At 34.9% G+C, this 22629-nt stretch overlaps 1 protein-coding gene across 1 annotated transcript in view; it reads right to left on the reverse strand.

Moving 5' to 3' along the window:
* The window catches only part of LOC104892578 (glutamine-dependent NAD(+) synthetase-like), a 48172-nt gene extending 25829 nt beyond the window's left edge, over window positions 1–22343 (reverse strand). The window contains exons 1-5 of the mRNA XM_010678544.4: window positions 22150–22343; window positions 19935–20240; window positions 18075–18298; window positions 9881–9984; window positions 523–657 (exon numbers count right to left, since the gene is read on the reverse strand). Coding sequence (XP_010676846.1) covers window positions 523–657; window positions 9881–9984; window positions 18075–18298; window positions 19935–20240; window positions 22150–22343 — 963 coding nt within the window. The remainder of the gene's footprint in view (window positions 1–522; window positions 658–9880; window positions 9985–18074; window positions 18299–19934; window positions 20241–22149) is intronic.
* Between the last annotated feature and the right edge of the window lie 286 nt (window positions 22344–22629).

Genomic DNA, 22629 nt, shown 5'->3' on the forward strand with positions numbered 1-22629 from the left:
TACAAATTCACTATTGTGTAAACTGGGGATCGGAAATACATATGGCTTATAGGTAATAAACTGATGCACGGACACTCTCTACGGGTCAAGGTGTCGCGTTCCGACACTTTAAATGTTTCCGACACTTCAGGATACTTTCAAACACTCTGAATTTTCTTTTGAAGATAAATAGTGAATTGAAACGAAACCGACATAGTTTTTTGTTACTAGAAGAAATGTTTTCCCTCTCAACCTTACCTTTTCCTTTCAATATCTCTAAATCTCTCAAAAGATAGCCTAATCTACTATCAAAACTGCAAAATATTGTGTTCTCTAACATTTCCCCTGCGTTTTTTCATTTTTAGAATTACGTTCCCCGTGTCTGCGTGTCCCCGTGTCCGTGTCAGTGTCCCGTGTGCATGCAACTTACACTTATACCTACGTAATTAAGCAAATGTTGTAACATAAATCCTATCATTATTAAACTTGGCATGAGATGTTGCCTTTGCCAATTTACATTAGCTCCGATGATGAAGGGCTAACCTTAATTGGACTGGAAATGGGGGCTTCCAAGTGGAATGATCGGCAAAGTTTGTAAGGTGCTTGAATAGACGCGACTCTTTTTTTGCTGCCTGCCTGCTCTTGAAAACTACTCATAGATCCCCTAAGGCTAGCAACCTGTTATTAATATAACAATGCAATGATCAAAGTTGGAGTCTAGGAGCGAGCAATTCAACCCATATATATATATATATATATATACAGGGCCGTTTTAAACATTTTGGAGGCCCTATTCTAATCTTAGGATTGGACCTTTAGTATTTTATTTTTTTTGCAACTTATATGATGAAAAATTCTTTTACACTATTACAATTATATATTTACAAAATCTCAAACTCATTTAAAATCATTTATAACAACTGAATACAGAACCAAGCTATTAATAATGTTCTACTTAATTACAAAGATAACATTAATATTTTTCTATCTCACCCTAAGTAATGGAGATAATGGAAAGATAAGTAAGAAATATTGAGCAGATGAGTCGACCGCATGCTCAGCTCCAGCCTCCAAGAATATACCAAAAAGAATTGAAAAAAAAGAGTAAAGGAAATAGTCGGGGAAATGAATCGAACTCGCATGCTCAGACCCAATCTTGGAGTAATAAAATTAGGGACCAACTTTGCCAGCCTTTGTAATTAGTATATATAAGCGACGTAAATGTATTATACGGTCAATCTTCCAGATTTGGGGCCCTAGGAAATTGGGGGCCTTGTGCTATTGGGTTGTTTGCACAGCCTAATAGCCGGGCCTGTATATATATGTTAACTGAGTCGTTGGATTTATAAAATTATATTTTGAACGGCGATGATTTAACCATACGCGTGCCACCTGATTTTCTTTCTCTTACTCCTCATTCTCAAACAGATTCTCCCTCCTAATCTCTTGAAACGCCATTTTCGCTCTCCAAGCTAACGTCTCCAACACTAACACCACACAAAACCCTAGAAATCATCTCCTCATCCAATTTAATTTTCGTTATACTCAGTAACTTCAAACAATTCCAATTATATAATCCTTCAGGGGAAAATCTACATAAACAAGTAACCAATTCCACCAAATTCACATCATCGTACATAAATTCAGGCAAATTATACTCAACACCTGCAATCTGATGATAATTACTACTAAATTTCTGAGTAAAATCCAAACACAAAGATTTGACCTGCTCTTGAACAACGAATTTTAATCCATTCATCAACGAAATTCGTATAATTTGCATCATACCTAAATTTGACGGAGAATTTATTCTCGATTTTTTTGCCATTGTGAAACCCTAACGCAGAGTCGACAAATTTGATGAAGGAGTTGCCATATTTGCGGTAGTTTTCATCGGAGAAGCTGAGTATGGAGACCGAGTTCCAGACTAAGTTGAATCGTTTGGACAAAAACGATGGTTTTCGCTGCTTCTTCGACGTAGAGGTTAGAGAGAATGTGAGCGAGTGCTAAATCGGGCAACTCAGTGAGTCGATCGATCAGGAGCAATTTTCGGGTGTTTACCTCGCGCGAGTTCATGATCGCCGGTTAATTCGCCGGAAAGTCGTTGATCGTCAGGTTTTTGTTCGTCGAAGACCATGAGATCGAGTACTAGGGAGGAGTTCGTCGGAGATGTTGCTTGTTATTTGTCAAGATCAAGTATTCAAGTGTCAGTTTTTTTCCACCAAAATTAACCCTTGAAATATCTATAGTTACCTTAAATGTGGAAGAAGTTACTCTTATAGCATATAAAGTTACCCTAAAAGTGCTAAAAGTTATCCTTGAAATATATATAAAATTACCTTAAAATTGCTAAAAGTTATCCTAAAAATGGTAAAAGTTACCCTAAAAGTGGTAATAGTTACTCTTATAATAAATAAAGTTATCCTTGAAATATATAGAATTACCCTTAATCTAATAATGTTACCCCAAAATTGACAAAAGTTACCCTAAAACTATTAAAAGTTACCCTAAAGGGGTTAAAAGTTACCCTAAATGGGTTAAAAGTTATTATTGTTTTCAGTTTTCATATTAAGAGCTATTTTTAGCGGATCCCACCCATATATATATTTATATATATATATATATATGTACATATATATGTATACATATATATATATATATATATATACATATATATATATATATGTATATGTATATGTATATATATATATATATGTATATGTATATGTATATATATATATCTATATGTATATATATATATATATGTATATGTATATGTATATGTATATATGTATATGTATATGTATATATATATATACATATATATATATACATATACATATATATAGATATATATATGTATATATATATATCTATATGTATATGTATATATATGTATATGTATATATATTATATTATATAATATAATATTATATATTATATATATATATATATATATATATACATATATATAGGAATGGGATCTTGTGAAAACATTCCTAACGCTGAAAACTGAAAATAGAAGATTTGGGCCATTGAAATCAGATCCGATGGTTATGATCAATTTCATAAGATTTGGGCCAATTACATTATCTCCTCCAAGAGCCCCATTCTCTCTCTTCAAAACAGGAAAGAAACCCCAACTTCAACAATTTTCATTCTTTCTCTTCTGACTATGAATTCATCAGACAACAATTCAACAATGAAGAATATCCATTTTATCTTTCCTCTCACTATTTCTCTGAGTTACGGTGAAATTCTAATAGCTGAAAAAATGGAGAAACAAGAAGAGAGAGAATAAAATCAGCAAAATTGGAGGAAATTAAAGAAGTCGATAACAACATCAAAGTCTCTAATCTCTTGTTTTCAGCCTCGAATTTGCTTAGATAATCGCGATTTCACTTCCATCCAACTCCTCAGCCTTTCTTCATCCTATTTGCCGCGATGCCATGTCCAAGTTGCTGCAGCTCGCCACCGTTAACTAACTTTTAATTATGACCTGTTATTCTCTCTCTTATTGATCACTTTTATGTTATTTGTACTTTCTTTTGAATGATGAAACTTGAAACAATATGTTGTTGTCTGATAAGTTCAAGGAAACTTCATATTATAGCAGTGATGTTGATTGTTAATTAGAGGAACTTTGTGGTTTTAAATCTAGCTTAGTTTTGTTGATGATGATGATTGATTTTAAGAGATTGGCTAAGTTATGAGCTGCCATTTGAACTAATTATTTATCGCATTTTTCTGAAAGTTGAGAGAGAGAGAGAGAAAAAGGAAGGAGATGAAGGTTGAAGAAGAAGGTGAGGAAAATATCAAGGTGTATAGTTACTCTAATATTAGTCAAAGTTACTATTATAATACTAAAAATTACCCTAAAAGTGGTAAAAGTTACTCTTTATAACCTTAGCATATATGAAGTCATCCTTAATATAATGCAGTTATCCCACAACTGGTAAAAATTGCCCTTAAAATATATAAAATTGCCCTTGAAATATATAAAGGAGATGAAGGTTGAAGAAGAATCTGGCATGTTAGGTTGTCGACCCATTGACACGCCTATGAAGCAGAATCATCGACTCACTTCCATCGAAGGGTCGCCATATGCGCATCCTGACATATATAGGCGCCTAGTTGGTCGCCTGGTCTATCTGTTTGTTACTCGTCTTGAGTTACGTTATGTTGTTCATACTCTATCTCAATTTCTTGTTGCACCACAAGTTTGTCATTGGGATGCTGCTCTTCGTGTTTTGCGTTATCTAAAAGGTTGTCCTGGCCAGAGTATTGTGTTGCGCCCTTTGGGTAATATGCAACTTACTGCATTTTATGACGGTGATTGGGCTTCTTGTCCGTTGACTAGGCGTTCTGTTACTGGTTATTTGGTGTTTTTGGGTCGTTCTCTTGTCTCTTGAAAGACTAAGAAACAACCTACTGTAGCTCGTTCATCTGCAGAGGCTGAGTATAGGACTATGGCTGGTACTACTTGTGAGTTAAAGTGGTTGAAGTATTTGTTGTCTTCCCTTGATATTTTGCATCCTAAGCCTAAGCGTTTGTGTTCAGATAGTCAATCTGCTATTCATATTTCAAAGAATCCGGTTTTCCATGATTGCACGAAGCATATGAGGTAGATTGTCATTTTATTCACGATGAATTGACTTCTGGTCACTTATCTACCTCCTATGTTCCTACTGGACATCAATTAGCAGATATCTTGACCAAAGCTTTGGGACAAACGTCAGTTTTGTTTTCTACTCCGCAAGTTAGGCATTTGTAATCTTCATGTGCTCCCACTTGAGGGGGAGTATTGAAAGTATTGGAGTATTATGTTTATTAGGAGTCTTGTTTTATATTACTATCTGTAAAGTTGTTAGGATATCTAGTTCAATAAGGTTTCTGATAGTAGGTTATATATATATTTCTCAAACGTTTAATGAGAAGATCAGAGCGTTCTCCTATATTCTACACTTTAACATTCCAAGATATCAAGTAAGTGTTACATTCATTTGTATTCATTTCTATTTGGGGCAAATGAACGATTTTAGGGTTGAATTGCATTTTTTTTATTTTGGTTAGTGGTTGAATTAGGGTTGTAATTTTGTTTCTAAGTTCGTTGATAATTTCTTAACTATACTTAATTATGCTTAGTTGTTAAATTTGATTCTGAAAATTTAAAGGTTATGACAACCAAATGCAATTGTAGGATTTCTGCTAAGATTTTGATCGAGATTATGGAAGCATCAAGCATGATAATTCTAGGAGAAGTTTCTATGAGTGCAAATTCTCAAGTGTTCATATTGCACGAGAAGGGTGTGACTTCTTTAATTGGTTGGGTTGGGAAGCAGGGGGAATGGCAAAAGGTTGTCATCTATGAACTGATACTGGTCCAAAGGTGATAGATTTGATCGTGTTGAACAAAAAAAGTGTAGCATCAAGAAGACAAAATGCACCAAAAGATTGTGTATTGATTGTTGGAATAGTTGCAACTTTTATCATTGTTTAGGATTTTGGGGCAGAAGACAGTAAATTACCTATTTTGGGCACCATATTCTTATTTTACCCCCCATGACACTTTCCATTGTTTTGTCATGTAGCATTCTCCACGATGATGAGACAGAGAGATGCAAACCCCTTGATGGATGAGAGAGACTAAGAGCATGTACAATCGGGCTCTCTATCTAGCTCTCTAAGGAGAAAGAAAATAGAGAGCCACCTCTTATCCAACAATGGGGCTCTTGGGTGTGCCTTGGGTGTCTCTCCATGGAGACACTTTGCAAAGTGGCTCTTGGGGGAGATACCATTTGGGTTGATGGAGAGATGACTCTCCAATGTGTTGAATAACTCACTTCTTATTACAATTACTTAAATTCTAATTTCTTCGTGTAACCATTTAATGACCTTTTTTATAAAAATTTATAAAAAGATGGTAATAATTACTATGTCAACAATACAATTTTCCTTTATCTATAAAATGAGCCTAATATTGGATATTTTACTATCTTTTTCATATCATACCCATCTTTAATTTTTTTTAAGTGTTTAGGAAAAAAAATGAATACCAACTCAAACCCAAATTTATGAAATTAAATATTAGCACTCATAATTAATATTGTTTTTTAAAAGTTCTACATTGCATAAATTATGAAAAGGATTATTTTGTAATTATATTTAATTTACATGAATAATTTTATTTATATAACTTTGATCATAATATGAAATGAGGTTCATTTATTGATATGGGAACCACAAAATAATGAAAAGTTGAATGGGGAGCTCTTTAAAGAGTTTTATTATTGTTGGGTCATGGGTGTTTTTAGACATGACTCTTGAGAGTAGCTTGAAGAGAGAGAATAGGAGAGAGAATGTGGAGAGCTAGTTGGAGAGAAACCAACCATTGTACATGCTCTAAAAGAGAAGATAAAAAGGAGAGATGATGATGAGAGATAGAGAGATGGAAATGATTGAGTATAGTAGGTGAAGAGAGATGGAATGAGAGTAAGAAATTGAATAAGCTAGAGAGATGAATGGTTGGTTGAGGCCATTAATTCTCAACTTCTATACATCGCCCAACAATTACTTAAAATCGTCCAAAAAAGACATTGAAGTTCCATTTATAACGTTCCTCATTTTTTTCTTAAATCAACACCATCCCCTCACCTCCTGCCTACCTGGCTGCCGCCACCACCACTACCACCACCATCTCCCTTACATCCTGCCTTCCACCACCACCCACACACCTCACTCCACCACCCTCACCTCCATTGAAATTACCCCTCTCTCTCCTTCACTATTTACGTACCACCACCACCCTCACCCTCACCTCCACTTCGCGTAACATCGCACCCCACCACCACCTTTGAATTACATTGCGCAGCCACCACCGCGTCGAATTTTTTTTATATTGGCGAACGTCCGGTCAGGACGTTCTGCCCATGGGACGATCGTCTGGCCAGGACGTTCTGTCCATGGGGCGATCGTCTGGCCAGGACGTTCTGCCCTGGGACGATCGTCTGGCCAGGACGTTCTGCCCATGGTGCGAATGTCCTGGCTGGACGTTCGCCAGTATAAAAAAATATTGACTTAGTAATTTGTCTATTGTGCCGCCATGAAAGAAACAATTACAAACCTTAAAAAAGCAAGAATGAACATGCGAAAGAATTAGGAGAGAGAAAATTTTACTAATGCGAAAGCAAGAAGTAGGACGGAATTGTTGACTGTTGAGAGGAGAGAGAAATTTACGCGCATAAATTTGTAGGTTTCTTGTAGCTGATTGAGTGATTATGCATTAGTATGTTCGTGTTGTCAATTTTGAATTGAATATTCAGTTATGTGCAGTGGATCATTCGATCATGAAGCTTCTTGAAGATGATGAGGTATTTCTCCCTTTTCTTGCCAAATTTTGCCAACTATTTTGCATTGTAAGTGATGTCGTAATGCAGGGAATGAATAACGTTTTTGCCGGACGTTTGCCAGTATATATAAAAAAATTTGACGCGATGGTGGCTGTGGTGGAGGACGTTAGGCGATGCGTGGAGGTCTACGGCGGTAGTGGGAGGTTAGGTGGTAGTGGAAAGGTAGGTGGTGGTGGGGTGGTGGGGAGAAGCGGAGAAGGTGAAATGACAGTAGGTTGGTGGTGGTGGGGTGGTGGGTAGTGTAGAAAAAAGGAGAGGGTAGATTGGTCTACAAAAATATATTTTGGGCGATTTTAAGTACTTTATGGGCGATGTTTAACAATCCTCTGTTAATTACTTAAGGCTTAAGATACAGACCCCACCTCCGTTTAAATATAACAGAAGTTAAAGTAATTAGGGACGTGCTACCTGATATATTTTTTTTAAATCTAAGGGTTTAATTAAAAATAAATAAAACAAAAGAGGATTTGTTTTTTAAAAAAGTGAAGAGTTAAAGGGGTTTTCCCAAAATTTCCTAAAAAAAAAGGTGGTGGAGGGGGAAGGGGATTGTGATTCTAAGTGAAACATATTATGACTCTAACGGCAAGTTTGGTAGTCGTTAATAAATTGCGGTAATGGAATGAATTTGAAGTGTAATTTTATTAGGGAAGCACACTTGAATTTTTTATGGGGAGGCATTTTTTTCTCCATGGGCAAGCAATCTCACTCCTAAACTTGTGTTTTTGTCTCCAAGGGCAAGTAATTTTCATTACCATTCACTACCACCTACAAGGTGGTATTATTTGATGAAAATGAAAATTCAAGAAGGAAAGTAGACACTTTAGGATAAATTAGCATTATCATGGGAATTGACAATGATATTTTCACAAATTTACACACAAATTCATTCCTATTTCTATCATTTATGACCAACTACCAAACGAGCAGTAAGTAATTTAAATCTCAGCTTTCATTTAAGATGCTTTATCACCTGATCTTTCCTCTACATTGGAAGAGATCTAATAAAATATTTCATAAATATGAGAAGGATACATCCTGCATTAATATATGTGCTTATTTTTTGAACTAGATATAAATATCTCAATTTTCGAGTTACGACTACCTTTTTCTTAGAAAAAATGATGCACATTTTGTTCAAAACTATGATAAAAAGATCTTTCTCGTTCTAAAGGATATTCTCATTTGACCCTAACAACAACAATAATAATAACATCAATTATATATATATGTATATGTGTATGTATATTAATTAATATTATAGTCAAAATTAATAATATAAATAGTACAAAAGTCGAAGTGTTGCATATATGTGAAACAAAGGAAATATACACTCCCAACTTTTGTGTGTTTCTCAAAAATATAATGGAAAATTTTATAAACATATAAGAAGTTAAATGAAAATATTAAGCAATAAAAATAAGCATTAATTATGTGATTGTATTAATTCTTCAAAAAAAAATTGTTTCAGGAAATGTATATAATGCCCACATCTTTGTAATAAAAAATGTTAAACATTGACTAATAATTCTTTTGACTAATATTATTTGGTAAAAGAGGAACATAATATTTATATCTTTTATGTTGAAATCTCTACTCCTAAATATTAGTTTTAGGTTTACACTTTCTGCATTTTTTTATTAATTGGTACATATGGGTTTGACAACAAATCTATACAAATATATTAAAAGGCATGCGTAACAATGTATACACGCCATGTGGCACCTCAGTTACTCCACTAGAATTGTCCAATGTGTACATAAGTCATGTCAATTAACAAAAGTAAAATGACCTTGCAACAAGATTTGGACCCGTGACCTCTTACTATTATACATGAGACAATTACCATCTCAACCAAGTTTTAATCATGCTTTAAGCATCTACATTATTATATTTGTACCTTTTAAATGTTGAGCTTTCCTTCATATATTTTAGTCGGAATGAAAAAAAATGCATATCAAGTTCGAAAACGCAATATCAACCCGGGGCAACAACCGGACCCAAATACTAGTTAAGGATCTAAAAAGGTGATAAAATAAAGCCACATGATCATGTGATTATAATAAATAAAGAGAAAAGGGTGATAAATTCATTTATTTACTTAGGACAGAACCAAGGAGGAAGTACAAAAGTATGAGAGAGAAACTAAAAAGGTGAAGAGAGAAATTGAAAAGTGAGAGAGAGAAACAAAAAAGTGAGTTAAAATATTAAAAAGTGAATGACATGGGTGGAAAAAGAGAAAAAAGTAGATGTGATATATTATCAAAAATAGAAAAAGTACGGTATGTAAATTAAAAAGAAATGGACTAAAAAAAAGTATGTAGATTAAAAAGAAATGAGGAAGTATTAATTATCATGAAGCTAAAAAAAAATTGTTAGTAGGTCGGGAGGTAGTATTACTCATTAGTCATTACTGAAGAGGACAAATGAAACTTGCAAGAATATGATGTAAGAAACCAGGTGAAAAATCTAGAACTCACAAGATAGGAACTTACAATATCAAGATCCACTTGAGCAACGACAACCTCCACATCTTTAAATGAAAATTGCGAGCCTTGCGCAACCACATCTCCATTCACAACAACACAACAACACCCATCTGCCAAACCGAACCAAACCAAGGCAAAAATATTACATAGGTAAACTAAACTTTTTCAAATTTAATCACTTACAAATTTACTTTTTAAGGTTAAAGCATCTTAAATATATATGTTTTTAAGTTCGTATGAGAACTACCCTTATGATGAGAATCGTGAGAACCACTCATTTTTTTCTCATTTTACAAAGATTTTGCTTATTTCAGAATGTTTTTACTCATTTTATATTCTGCTTATATTGTTTTCTTTGCTCATTTAACATTTTTATACCCATTACTCGATGTTTTTTCTCAGTTTACGTTTTGTTGATTTTATAATTTTGCTCATTTAACTTTTTTTATAGTCATTTTACGATTTTTTGATTTGACATTTTTGCTCATTTTATGTTTTTGCTCTTTTAATACTTTCTATTCACTTTATGCTTATGCTCATTTTTTACTTTATTATCTCATTTTATGAAATTTTTGCTCATTTTAAGTGGTTCTCACTATAAGAGGATTCTCACTAGAATCCTATATATATGTGTGTGTGTGTCTGTGCGCATGCGTGCGCGCGTGCAAAATTGGTCTCAATACCCTGAACTATAGCACAGGTGCACCAAACAGCTCCAACTACGATTTACAGCTAGAACACTCTAAAGTACGGACCTAAGTGCAATACGTACCATAAATGAGGTTGGTGCCTAGAATTCTCACCGGATTTTCTATCCTTTCTTATTTTCTTCTTTTTTAATTTACTTAAACAAAAAAAAGGCGCCTGCATTCACTTTCTTTTTCCTCAACTGAACATAAAGACTTTCTTCCCCAAATTTCCTCTTACTTCCCAAATTACCTCTTCCCAAATGAACCCTAAATTCTGAAAGAGTGAAATCCGCATAACATTGAGCTTAGCTTCATTTTTACGTTTCAATAAGAATTCAAATACCAGTTTAGGTAATTCTAGGGTATCTGTCAACATCAATTGCCTGCAGTAGTCCAAACTGCTTGAAAGTTCAACCACAATTAAGGAAAACACTTCTATGGCTGCCAAATATCTACCACTCAATTTATAGGTAGTGAGGATTCCGATCACCGACCCCATTTATGTTACACAGTACACTGCACATAAGTTCGTACTTTGGGGTGTTCTGGCTATAAGTCATATTTGAGGCTGTTTGGTGCACATGTGCATATTAGTTCACGGTGTTTTGAGGCCAATTTTGCCATATATATATATATATGTATATATATATATATGTATATATATATATATATGTATATATATATATATATATATGGGCAAAATCACATGAGAATGCTATTTACATGAGTAATGAGAATGAATCTCAACCACACGATTGGATTAGAGTTACAACACTTATTCATTAGAGTTATGCCCCCCTAAAAAATTTTAAGCCCAAAAAAAAATTCAATTTTTTTTTCTAATATTCTTTTTTTCGAAGTTACGTATATATATATATATATATATATATATATATATATATATATATGTATATGTATATATATATATGTATATGTATATATATGTATATATATATATGTATATGTATATATATATATATAGATATATATATATGTATATATATGTATATATATATATATATATTATATATATATATATATATGTATGTATATATATATATATGTATGTATGTATGTATGTATGTATGTATATACGTATATATGTATGAATATACGTATATATATGTATGTATATATGTATATATGTATGTATATATGTATATATGTATGTATATATATATGTATATGTATATATGTATATATATATATATATATATATATGTATGTATATATGTATATATATATGTATATATACATATATATTCATATGTATACATGTATATATAGATTAAAAGATAGATGGTGAATCCCTTGATTAGTGTTGAAATTATCATTCCCAATATATAGACTTACAAACTAGGTAAATACACTAAGATAAATAAGGAAGGGGAATACTATAACAGACTAACTATAAATACAATATATACAATCTAATACACCCCCGCAGTCGGAGTGGGAGGCGAACAGGCGTTCAGGCTGGATCGGAACTGAGTAAAAAGATGTCGCGGAAGCCCTTTTATGAAGATATCGACGTACTGGTGCTCAGAAGGGACATGGAAGACACGTATATGACCAACCTGAACTCTCTCACGAACAAAATGGATCTCAAGTTCAAGATGTTTCGTTCGTTGATGCTGAAAGGGGTTGCTAGAGAGATACACAGCGAAATTTTGTCACAGAAAACCATAGTGACAGTACGAATAGGCAAGTGAACCTCAAGGAGGAGGTTGCAAAGCCAACTAGTCTCTGCTACAGCATTGGCAACACCACGATACTCAGCTTCGGCACTAGAGCAACACACAGTAGCTTGTCTTTTGGAGGACCAGGAGACAAGGTTATCAACAAGAAAAACACAGTACCCCGAGGTAGATCGTCTAAAGTCAGAACATCCGGCCCAGTCAGCATCAGAATAGGCAGTCAGAGTATGGACTTAGAGGCCGAAAGACTAAGTCCATGAGGAAGAGTACCTTTCACATAACGAAGCGCCCGTTTAAGGAAGTAAAAATGAGGCTCACAGGGGCATGCATGAAGAGGCAGATCTGCTGAACCGCATAGGCAAGATCAGGCCGAGTGAAGGTGAGATACTGGAGAGCACCGGCAAGACTGCGATAAAGAGTGGGGTCCTTGACAGGAGGACCATCAGTGGCACTTAGCTTAGAGGAGGTGTCCACAGGGGTAGTGACTGGATTGCACACTGTCATAGACGCACGAGCTAAGATGTCTTTGGCATACAGTGCCAGTGATAGAAAAAGACCTGTAGAGGTACGAGTAGTAGTAATACCAAGAAAGTGATGAAGGGAGCCAAGATCAGTCATAGCAAACTCAGTAGACAATGTACCAATAATACTATCAAGGAGAGGCGTGCTAGAAGCAGTTAGAATAATATCATCAACATAAAGCAAAAGATAAGCGATCTGGGTGATTAATAGAGATGTGTCACATGAGCTGCTGCAAAAGCCTTGAGATAAAACAAAGTTAGCAAACCGCTGATACCAAGCACGAGGTGCTTGCTTGAGGCCATAGAGAGATTTGCGGAGCTGACAAACATGATGATGAGTAGTGGAATCAACAAAGCCAGGGGTTGATGCATATGAACAGTTTCCTTCAAGTCACCATGAAGGAAGGCGTTCTTGACATCCAACTGATGGATAGGCAAGAACTAGTGACAGCAAGACCAAGGACAATACAATGGTGGTCGGTTTGACAACCGGACTGAAAGACTCATCACAATCAAGACCAACCTGTTGATTCTTACCATTACCAACTAGACGAGCTTTATAGCGAGCCAGAGAGCCATCAGAGTGAAATTTGTGACGATATAACCACAAACTCCGAATAATATGAGCACCTGGAGGCCGAGGTACTAAATCCCACCAAGTATGATTATCAATAAGAGCACGATATTCGTCCTGTATTCCAGTTAGAGTCACGGAGGGCCAAAAGGTGGGATTTAGGAAGATGAGAGAGAGAGAGAGAGAGAGAGAGAGAGAGAGAGAGAGAGAGAGAGTTGGGGAGGTGGTGGCAAGGAGGTTTAGGATACGACGAGGTTTAAAAATCCCATTTTGAGCTCTAGTAGTAATGGTGCGAGGGGGAGACGGAGGGGGTGGAGGTGGTGGTTGCAAAGGGGAAGGAGAAGGTGGCAGAGGGGAAGAAGGAGGAGGATGAGGAGGGGAAGAGGGAGTGGAGGTGGTTGAGGGTGGCGTCGATGGTGGCGAGGGGATGGGGGGAGATGGGCGTGGGGAGGTGGGAGGAATAGGGTGAGTGGTGGGGGGCTGAGGTGTGGGCTAGGCTTTGGGTTGGGTGGGGGTGGTAGGAGGCAAAAGGGAGGGGAGAAGGCATGGGGGGAATGGGAGATGGGAGAGGGAGCGGAGAAGTCCAGATCGAGGAACATGTAGGGGGAGTGGGAAGGAGGAGTGGATGGGAGATCACGGAAGGGGAAGACGAGTTCATCAAACGTGACATGACGTGATAAAATCACCTTACTCGAAGAGATATCGAGACATCGATAGCCACGATAGTTGGAAGGATAGCCAAGAAAGACACATTTAGTGGAGCGTGGAGCAAGTTTGTGGGGACGTTTGGCGAAGAGATTGGGGTAACCCAATCACCCAAAGACACGAAGGTAATCATAGGAGGGTTGTTTATGATAGAGAACAAAAGTGGGGAAGCGGAAGCGAAGGGATTTGATGGGAATAATATTGTGGAGGTAGACAATAGTGCGAAGCGCCTCGACCCAAAAGGAGGGAGGGAGAGAGGCATGATATAGAAGGATAAGCACGATTTCATTCAAACGACGAATCATGCGTTCAACTTTGCCATTTTGAGAAGAGGTTTGTGGGAAAAAACAGAAAGTGAGTCCATTTGACGTGGCAAACTGATGAAAAGGTGTATTGTCAAATTCACGACCCAAGTCACATTGAAAAGATTATTTTATTTGAAGGTTAAATTGGGTGAGAAAAAAGCACGAAATTGCAAGAACTTAGTAAACACTTCAGACTTAAACTTAAGAGGATAAACCCATACGTAATGAGTAAAATCATCAATTAACACAAGATAACACTTATAGCCACTTTTTCTGAACAACGGTGATGTCCACAAATCACTATGAATGATATCAAAAGGAGCAACAACGGAAGAAGTAGAATCATAAAAAGGAAGTCTTTTATGTTTACTAATTTGACAGGAATTGCAAAGATAGGAACCACGTCATTTATTACATTGAATGCAAAAATTAATCCTAAGGAAATCAATGACATTGAGACCAGGATGACCAAGTCGTTCGTGCCACAGATCATGGGAGGAATGAGTGATGTTGGCGAAAGGAGATGAAGATGTGGTGGACGAGACTGGATAAAGATCCCCATTACTGTTGTTCCTCATAAGAATATTCCCACTCCGAAGGTCCTTCACAGAAAAACCACTAGGGTCAAATTCGATATACACATGATTATCTTTAGGTAGTGTTTGGAAACTTGTATTTCATTTCAAATAATGGAATTGAAATCTGGAATTTTAAGTTTGTATTTCAATTTCTAATCAGTGTTTTGTAAAGGGGGTTTGATAGAGCAGAGAGAAACAGAGGTTTCATGGTGGAGAGAGAAAAAGTGTGGGTTTACTAAAGGGGAGAGAAACAAATATTAGAAAGTGTGGGATTACTCATGGAGTTGGGATATGTATGAGGAGAGAATTTCAAATGACAAGGTAATAGCTTGAATTTGAAATTCTACTAATATAGGCTTTTGATAAGAATTTGGACAAATTCCATAATTTCAAATTCCATGCCATCCAAACAATAGATTTCATCCAAATCCAGGATTTGAAATGAAATCTTGCTATCCAAACACAGCATTAGTGAATTGATGAACGTAGATTAGATTTTTAATGATTTTAGGAGTGTAAAACACATTTTTAATGACAAAGGGACGGGTGGTGCGTGGTGGGGATATGGGACATTCCAGAGCCAATAACTGGAATATAATTACCATTGTCAACATATAGAGAATGAATAGTACTCAAATTATATGAATGAACAATAGTACCTGGATCCGCAGTGAGATTAGAGGATGCACCATTATCCATATACCATGAATCATCACGTTGTTGTAGTGACATCGTCTGAAAAGCGGCCCCAATATCAGTCGGTTCAAGAGCATCAAAATCAATCAAATGAGATTGACCATAGGCACGGGACTGATTTGATTGAGGTCGAGGACATGAACCACGCCAAGGACGAGGCTGCCAAGGAGCTGCCTAGCCACCATATGTGGGATATGGGCACGGTGGAGGTCCCAGTAGTAGGGATAGGGCCCCACAAGGAGAGGTGAGCAGGCTGACCTGGTGGTTGGTGCGGCAGATGAGCAACAGGTGTGTGGGAGGGCGCATGATGCTGCGGGTTGGAGCGAGCAAGCTGCTGCCCCCGGTTTTTGCGACCCGCACTTGGTTGGTGGGTGCAGTGGGACGTGGTTGTTGGTGGCTGCGCTGAGAGTCGGACCATGACTGAGGGCAGAAGGAGGAGATGTCGGAGCAACCAGAACTGCCGGTGAGGGAGCGACATCGTCGCGAAGAGCTTTACGTTGTTGCTCAAGTTGCAGCATAATTCTAGTTGTTTCAAAGGACGGAACTTTTTAATTTATGAATAATGACACAACAGTGTCAAATTCCGCCGGTAAACCCCAAACCAATTGAAGAACTAACTGTTGTTGTTGAGAAATCGGGCTATCAACATCCGACAATTGACCGGCCAAGTCCTTGAGTCGATGACAATAATCATCAAGAGATGGCATTGAGGCAAGTTTAAGATTGTTGAACTCATGTTCCAACGTTGCAGCACATGAACCTTTGTTGTTCAGGAATAGGTTCTGAAGTTTCAGCCACGCCGCGTATTAGGCAGTGGTGTCGGGTTCGAGAATACAAACACAGAGTTCGTCAGAGAGGGAGCGATAAATCCATTGCAATACATGAGAGTCAATCTCGTACCATGAGTCATATTCCGGGTCGGTAGTCGAAGGAGATGGCGTGCCATTAATATGCCGAAGGACTTTGTAACCACGAGCATGGAGTTTGAAGAGCTTCAGCCATGCAGAATATGTAACCTTTGTACCATCTAAGGCACGAACTTTGTGGAGAATATTAGTCACGGTGAATACTGGATGAAGGCTTTTCGAAGAAGGCTGCTCTTTCGGGGCATTAGTGGGTTGTGCATCGCCGATCATGGAGGCAGAATGCAATAAAGAAAAAAGATAAAAATAAAAAATGGAGTCGGGCTGCCGTAGCTAGCGCCGATAAATATAGGAGGAAGGAGAGGCTCTTGATACCATAAAAGATGGTGAATCCCTTGATTAGGGTTGAGATTATCATTCCCAATATATAGACTTACAAACTAGGTAAATACACTAAGATAAATAAGGAAGGGGAATAATATAGCAGACTAACTATAAATACAATATATACAATCTAATATATATATATATATATATATATAGGGGCGAGATCACATGAGAATGCTCCTTACATGAGAAATGAGAATAAATCTCAACCACACGATTGGATTAGAGTTACAACACTTGTTCATTAGAGTTATACCTCCCTAAAAAATTTTGAGCCCAAAAAAAAAAAAATTTTTTTAAACTTTTTTTTTCTTATATTCATTTTTTGGAGTTACATCACTTTTTCGTTAGAGTTACATCACTTATTCATAAGAGTTATATCGAATAAACTTCATTCTCATTTCTCACATAAGTATGCATTCTCATAGGAACTCATTTCTATATATATATATATATATATATATATATATATATATATATATATATATATATTATATAATATATAATATATATATATATATATATATAATATATATAATATATATATATATATATAATAATTGAGTTCATATGAGAATGCATACTTATATGAGAAATGAGAATGAATTTTACACGCTATAACTCTTATGAATAAGTGATATAACTCTAATGAAAAAGTGATGTAACCCCAAAAACAAAATATTTGAAAAAAATAATTCAAAAAAAACAAATTTTTTTTTGAATTCAAAATTTTTTAGAGGGATATAACTCTAATGAATAAGTGTTGTAACTCTAAACCAATCGTGTGGTTGAGATTTATTCTCATTTCTCATGTAAGGAGCATTCTCATGTGATCCTGCCCCTCTCTCTCTATCTCTCTCTTTCTCTCTCTCTCTCTCTATATATATATACTCCCTCCGGTCTTTATTAGTTTACTCGTATTCCTTTTCGGGATGTCCCCTATTAATTTACCCCCTTTCTTTTGTTTTAAAATAATAGTTTTTCTTTCTTTCTTCGACCCACAATATTATTTTTCCTAAAACTCTGTGCAAGTGAACTAATAAAGACCGGAGGAAGTGATGGAGTGTATGTGTATAATACAATGAAATTCTCCAGTTCATCAAATGGATGTAATTTAGGGTTTTTAGTCAAATTAGAGAAATGAAGGAAGAAACAAATAAATTAAAACACAAATAGAAGAGATACCATAATATAAGCGTCCACCATCACAACCCTGGTGATTACTATACATGTAAACTCCACCACGAGTATGCGTAGCACCTTTAAAACCACGCATTCGAAGATCAAGCTTTCGCAGTTGATGGTGGCTCCCACTGGCATTCATAAACACTTCAACACCATTCAACGCAAGCTCGGCATGAGGTGGAACTGGAGAAAATAGCTCCTCGCAAATTTCAGCAGCAACAGCTCTGACAAGAAATTAATATAATTTGGTTTGATGATTCTCATATCAACAATAACAAGGGAAAGAAATAACATGTAATATGAACAAGATTATTTGTAAATAAGTAATGGCAAAGATAATTGAGAGTGGGTCGAGCTCTCTAACATTGTGTTTAGACTTTAGGGGTCGTTTGGTTCAAGATATGGAATGGAAAGGGAATGGATACAAATAGAGGAGGGAAATGGTAACAAAGATGGTTACCTTATTGAGTGTTTGGTTCAAGTCAAGGAATGAAAATGAAAGGTAGCCATTAACTTCAAGTAATGGATTTTGTTACTTGAGGGGGAGGGAAGGTAACAAATTGGGGGAATCCATTACCATCAAGTAATGGTAAGGGATTGATAAGGGGTTGAACCAAACAAGAAGAAAGAGAATCAGTAATTGATTCCGTTTCTTGAAACCCAAAAATAATGAACCAAACGACCCCTTAGAGTGACCTACCGGCCATAATAATATAAGACCCATATAAATGAACGTCATCCGTCTCAAAATATTTTTAACAGTTTGAATTGAAACCAGAATTATGCTCATTTGGTTTTATCATAGTTGTTTCGATATGAATAACACATAGTTTTGATTATTAATATAGAAGATTTTTTTAGAAAAAAAACATCTAAAATTTTTTATGTATTAGATAATATTTTGGAATTTACTTACTGCAAGATCTTGTTAACTAATAATTAAGTTCTATAGATAGCCACCAGATTTTTTGACATAGCGAATACGGCGATAAGGATCGGATCAGTTTTAAACTTAGATTAAAACAAAAACAAAAAAAAAGTTAAGCAAACGACATTATGTCATAAACAAATGGAAAAATTGTTAGAAACTACCTATTAAAGATACTTTTTTTTAAAAAACTACCTTATATCATGTTTATTTTACAAAACTACCTTATAAGTGAAAAAATTTTAAAAAGCACTACCAAATTCAGAATTTACTAATCATGGTTAACTATTTCCTCCAATTATCACTCTAATATAATATTACTAAAATACCCCCTTAATTTACCCCAACCCCTCTTTGTTAATTTTCCTCACATCAGCGTTTAACTATTAAATATCCCTTAAATCGTTTGCGTAATTTCTTCTCCCAACCTTTTGCTTCACCAATTAATTTTATGAGTAACAAAAGCAGATACAAATTGGGTTTTTGGTCATGAATTGATGTCGTTGATGATGATGAAGAATATGGTTTGATGATGGTGCAAAGCTTACTGTACTAGACACTTTTACTGCGGTTTGTTTTTGGGATTGACTTTTGAGGAAGAGAAGGTGTGCTTGTACTTGCCACATGTATATTTGAGAGATAGAGCATCAAGTGATCAAGAAAGTGATGATATCATATTGTAACGTACTGAATTTAAGGGGTATTTTCATAATCTTATATTAGAGGGATAATTGGATAGAGTAGTTAACCATAGTTAGTAAATTCTGAATTTGGTAGTGCTTTTTAAAGTTTTTTCACTTATAAGGTAGTTTTGTAAAATAAACATGATATAAGGTAGTTTTTTAAAAAAAAGTGTCTTTAATAGGTAGTTTCTAACAATTTTTCCTAAACAAATTTGTAACACAAAACAAAATGATTTATATGCATCATACGTGTCCAAGAACTGGATGAATCCATAGCCAAAGGGCACTGTGGTTTGATTTATGGCTTCTGAGATAGCAGGAGGTAGTTGAAATTCAACAATCTGGTATTTTTGCTTCCATGCAGTGAACCAACGGAGCTCTCTGTAATTACCATCATTGGCAAGCCATATTTTCGGTCGTATCATTATTATCTTTCGGTTCATACAGAACACTTGACAATTGTAACGCTCCGATCCTTTAATAATAGGCATCCCAAAGCTGCATAATATGCCATTTGTCCAGTTCCCAACCAAAATTTCCTTCAAACATTCCCATCTGCAATTTTTTTATCATGTGTTGCAATTAATTAATGTGAATTAACTCATAACTCGATTTAATATATTACATGGTTAGGAATGTAAATTAAATAGGTTACTAAATCAGGTCTAATCGTTCTATGCTATGATAGTAAAATTGACCCTAGCCGTTTCTATGTAAAAATCCTAATTTTATTTGAAAATTTTCAAAAAACTTCTTTTTATAACATAAATTTTTTCAAAAGTTATTTTTTAGAAAATAAATTTTATAAAACTACCTTTTATAATACTTTCCTTTTAAAACACTACTACTTAACAGTTTTAGTTATGTTAGAAAGTTAAAACGAGGTTTGCAAATTACGTGTTATTCACGTTAGCATATTACCAAACACAAATGGATTGTTGTTGGGCTATGACGAGGTTGTGGGTCATTCGGGAGGGAGAAGAGTTGTGCTTCAACGAGGCATGCAGTGAGGGTCAAACCTTAATTTAACAGTCAAATTTAACTAAAATTATTAATTAGATGGTAGTGTTTTGAAATAATTTTGCTATAAAAGGTAGTTTTATGAAGAAAATAAAGATAGTTTTTTAAAAAAAGTTTATGATAAAAGGTAGTTTCTTTTCGATTTTTTATTATTATTTAGGGGCTATACCATCACTCTTTTGAGCGATGATAGACCCCTTTTATTCTCTTACTTGTTGTTTTTAAGTTTTTGTTTACGATAAATCTTCAGTCTCTTTCTAATGAAGAGTTGTTCTACTCATATATCTCTATTATACTACCTCCGTTTCTTTTTAATTGTTACACTTTGACATTTTACACTATTCATAAATTGCACTTTGACCCTCGTTTGTGATTTATACGTGAATAAAAACATAGTCAGGGGATCTCGTTAGATTCGTATTAGTATGTATTTTATTAATATGTAGTTTTTATATTTTTTACAAATACAAAATTAGAGATATAAAGGTTCAAAGTAGTGCATCGGCATGCGTGAAAAGTGTAAGTGTAACAATTAAAAAGAAACGGAGGTAGTATAAGGGAATTGGGGGGAGCAATGGTGTCCTCTTTTGAAATGCCTATTTTACCTTCCTTCCCTTGCTAAATTACAAAAGAAATGTCAAAATCAAAATCGACACTCAAAGAAAACTACCGAAAATTATTTACAACACTCACAAATCAATAACAAATCACTTAAAAGAAGAAACTTTACAAATCACACATACAATTGAGAAAATCACATTTTAAAAATCACTCAAATCACTCAAATAATCAGGAAACTTTATTAAAACTTAAAATTAACATATATACAAACTAAAACTAATAACCTAGAACGTCAATACATACAAAAACATTTACAAAAATTTACTTACAAATCATTATTCTCAAGAACCATTCACAATTAATGGTGGGTCATAATTATGCAAATAACTAAAATGAGGAAACTTTAGAAAGACATAAAAATTTACTTACAAACTACAACCTAGGAAAAATTGACTTGAAATCAAAGTGTCCACTTTCTTTACAATTTATAAAGTACTGTACTTAATTCAAAAATCAACTAAAATATTATAATATTAGAAATCATAAATAAATTCAATAAAATTTCTATTTTGTTCATAGAATTTAACTTTGAAAAGTTAAAAAAAAAAAAAAAACAAAAAAAAAAAAGAATGATGAGAGACTTAAGTGACAGAAACTAAACCAATCAAATTTTGCAACTAAAAACAACTATGTTTCGTATATCTAATGTTCAAATTTTGATTCTTATGTCGAAGAAAAATCGATTTTCTGTTTCGAAAAAAATTCAAGCACGCATCGCGTGCAAAAAAATCTAATTGGGTTATATTCACCCACATGTTGCGTTTTATCTCTCTCCTTGTGAGAGTGACACTTAGGAAAGTATAAAAAGATGAGAGGAAATTACGCGTGAGTAATAGTATCAAGCTCCAAGAAGTGATCTTCGCATCCATAACCTGTGATTTCGAGCTCAAGGCCTAAGCGAATGACAGCACCAGCATCTTTAGCCCTAGAAATTGAGTCCTTTATATTCTTCATATTGCCGTCGAAGTCCATTGCCCATTGATTCATATTGCATGTTGCCACCTTCAACAGCCTCATGTTTGTGATAATGAGCTTTATAAGTTTTTTCAACCTTGAACATTTATAAGTTTATAAGTTTCAGCATCAATATCTTTAATTTGATTGTGTATATTTAATTATTATAGAGAATAAAGTTGATATATGAAAAACGGATTTCAATGACTAAGAAAATAGACCATATAAACCTAAACTTAACATGCTACTTATCCCCGTCGGGAAAAAAAAATGCTAATAATATCGTTAACTTGTAAGACGGTTTGTGCAGCTTTGGAAACAAAAATATATAATTGAAATAAGGCAATAT

The sequence above is a fragment of the Beta vulgaris genome, chromosome 5 (assembly GCF_026745355.1).
Source record: "Beta vulgaris subsp. vulgaris cultivar EL10 chromosome 5, EL10.2, whole genome shotgun sequence".
Taxonomy (NCBI): domain Eukaryota; kingdom Viridiplantae; phylum Streptophyta; class Magnoliopsida; order Caryophyllales; family Amaranthaceae; genus Beta; species Beta vulgaris.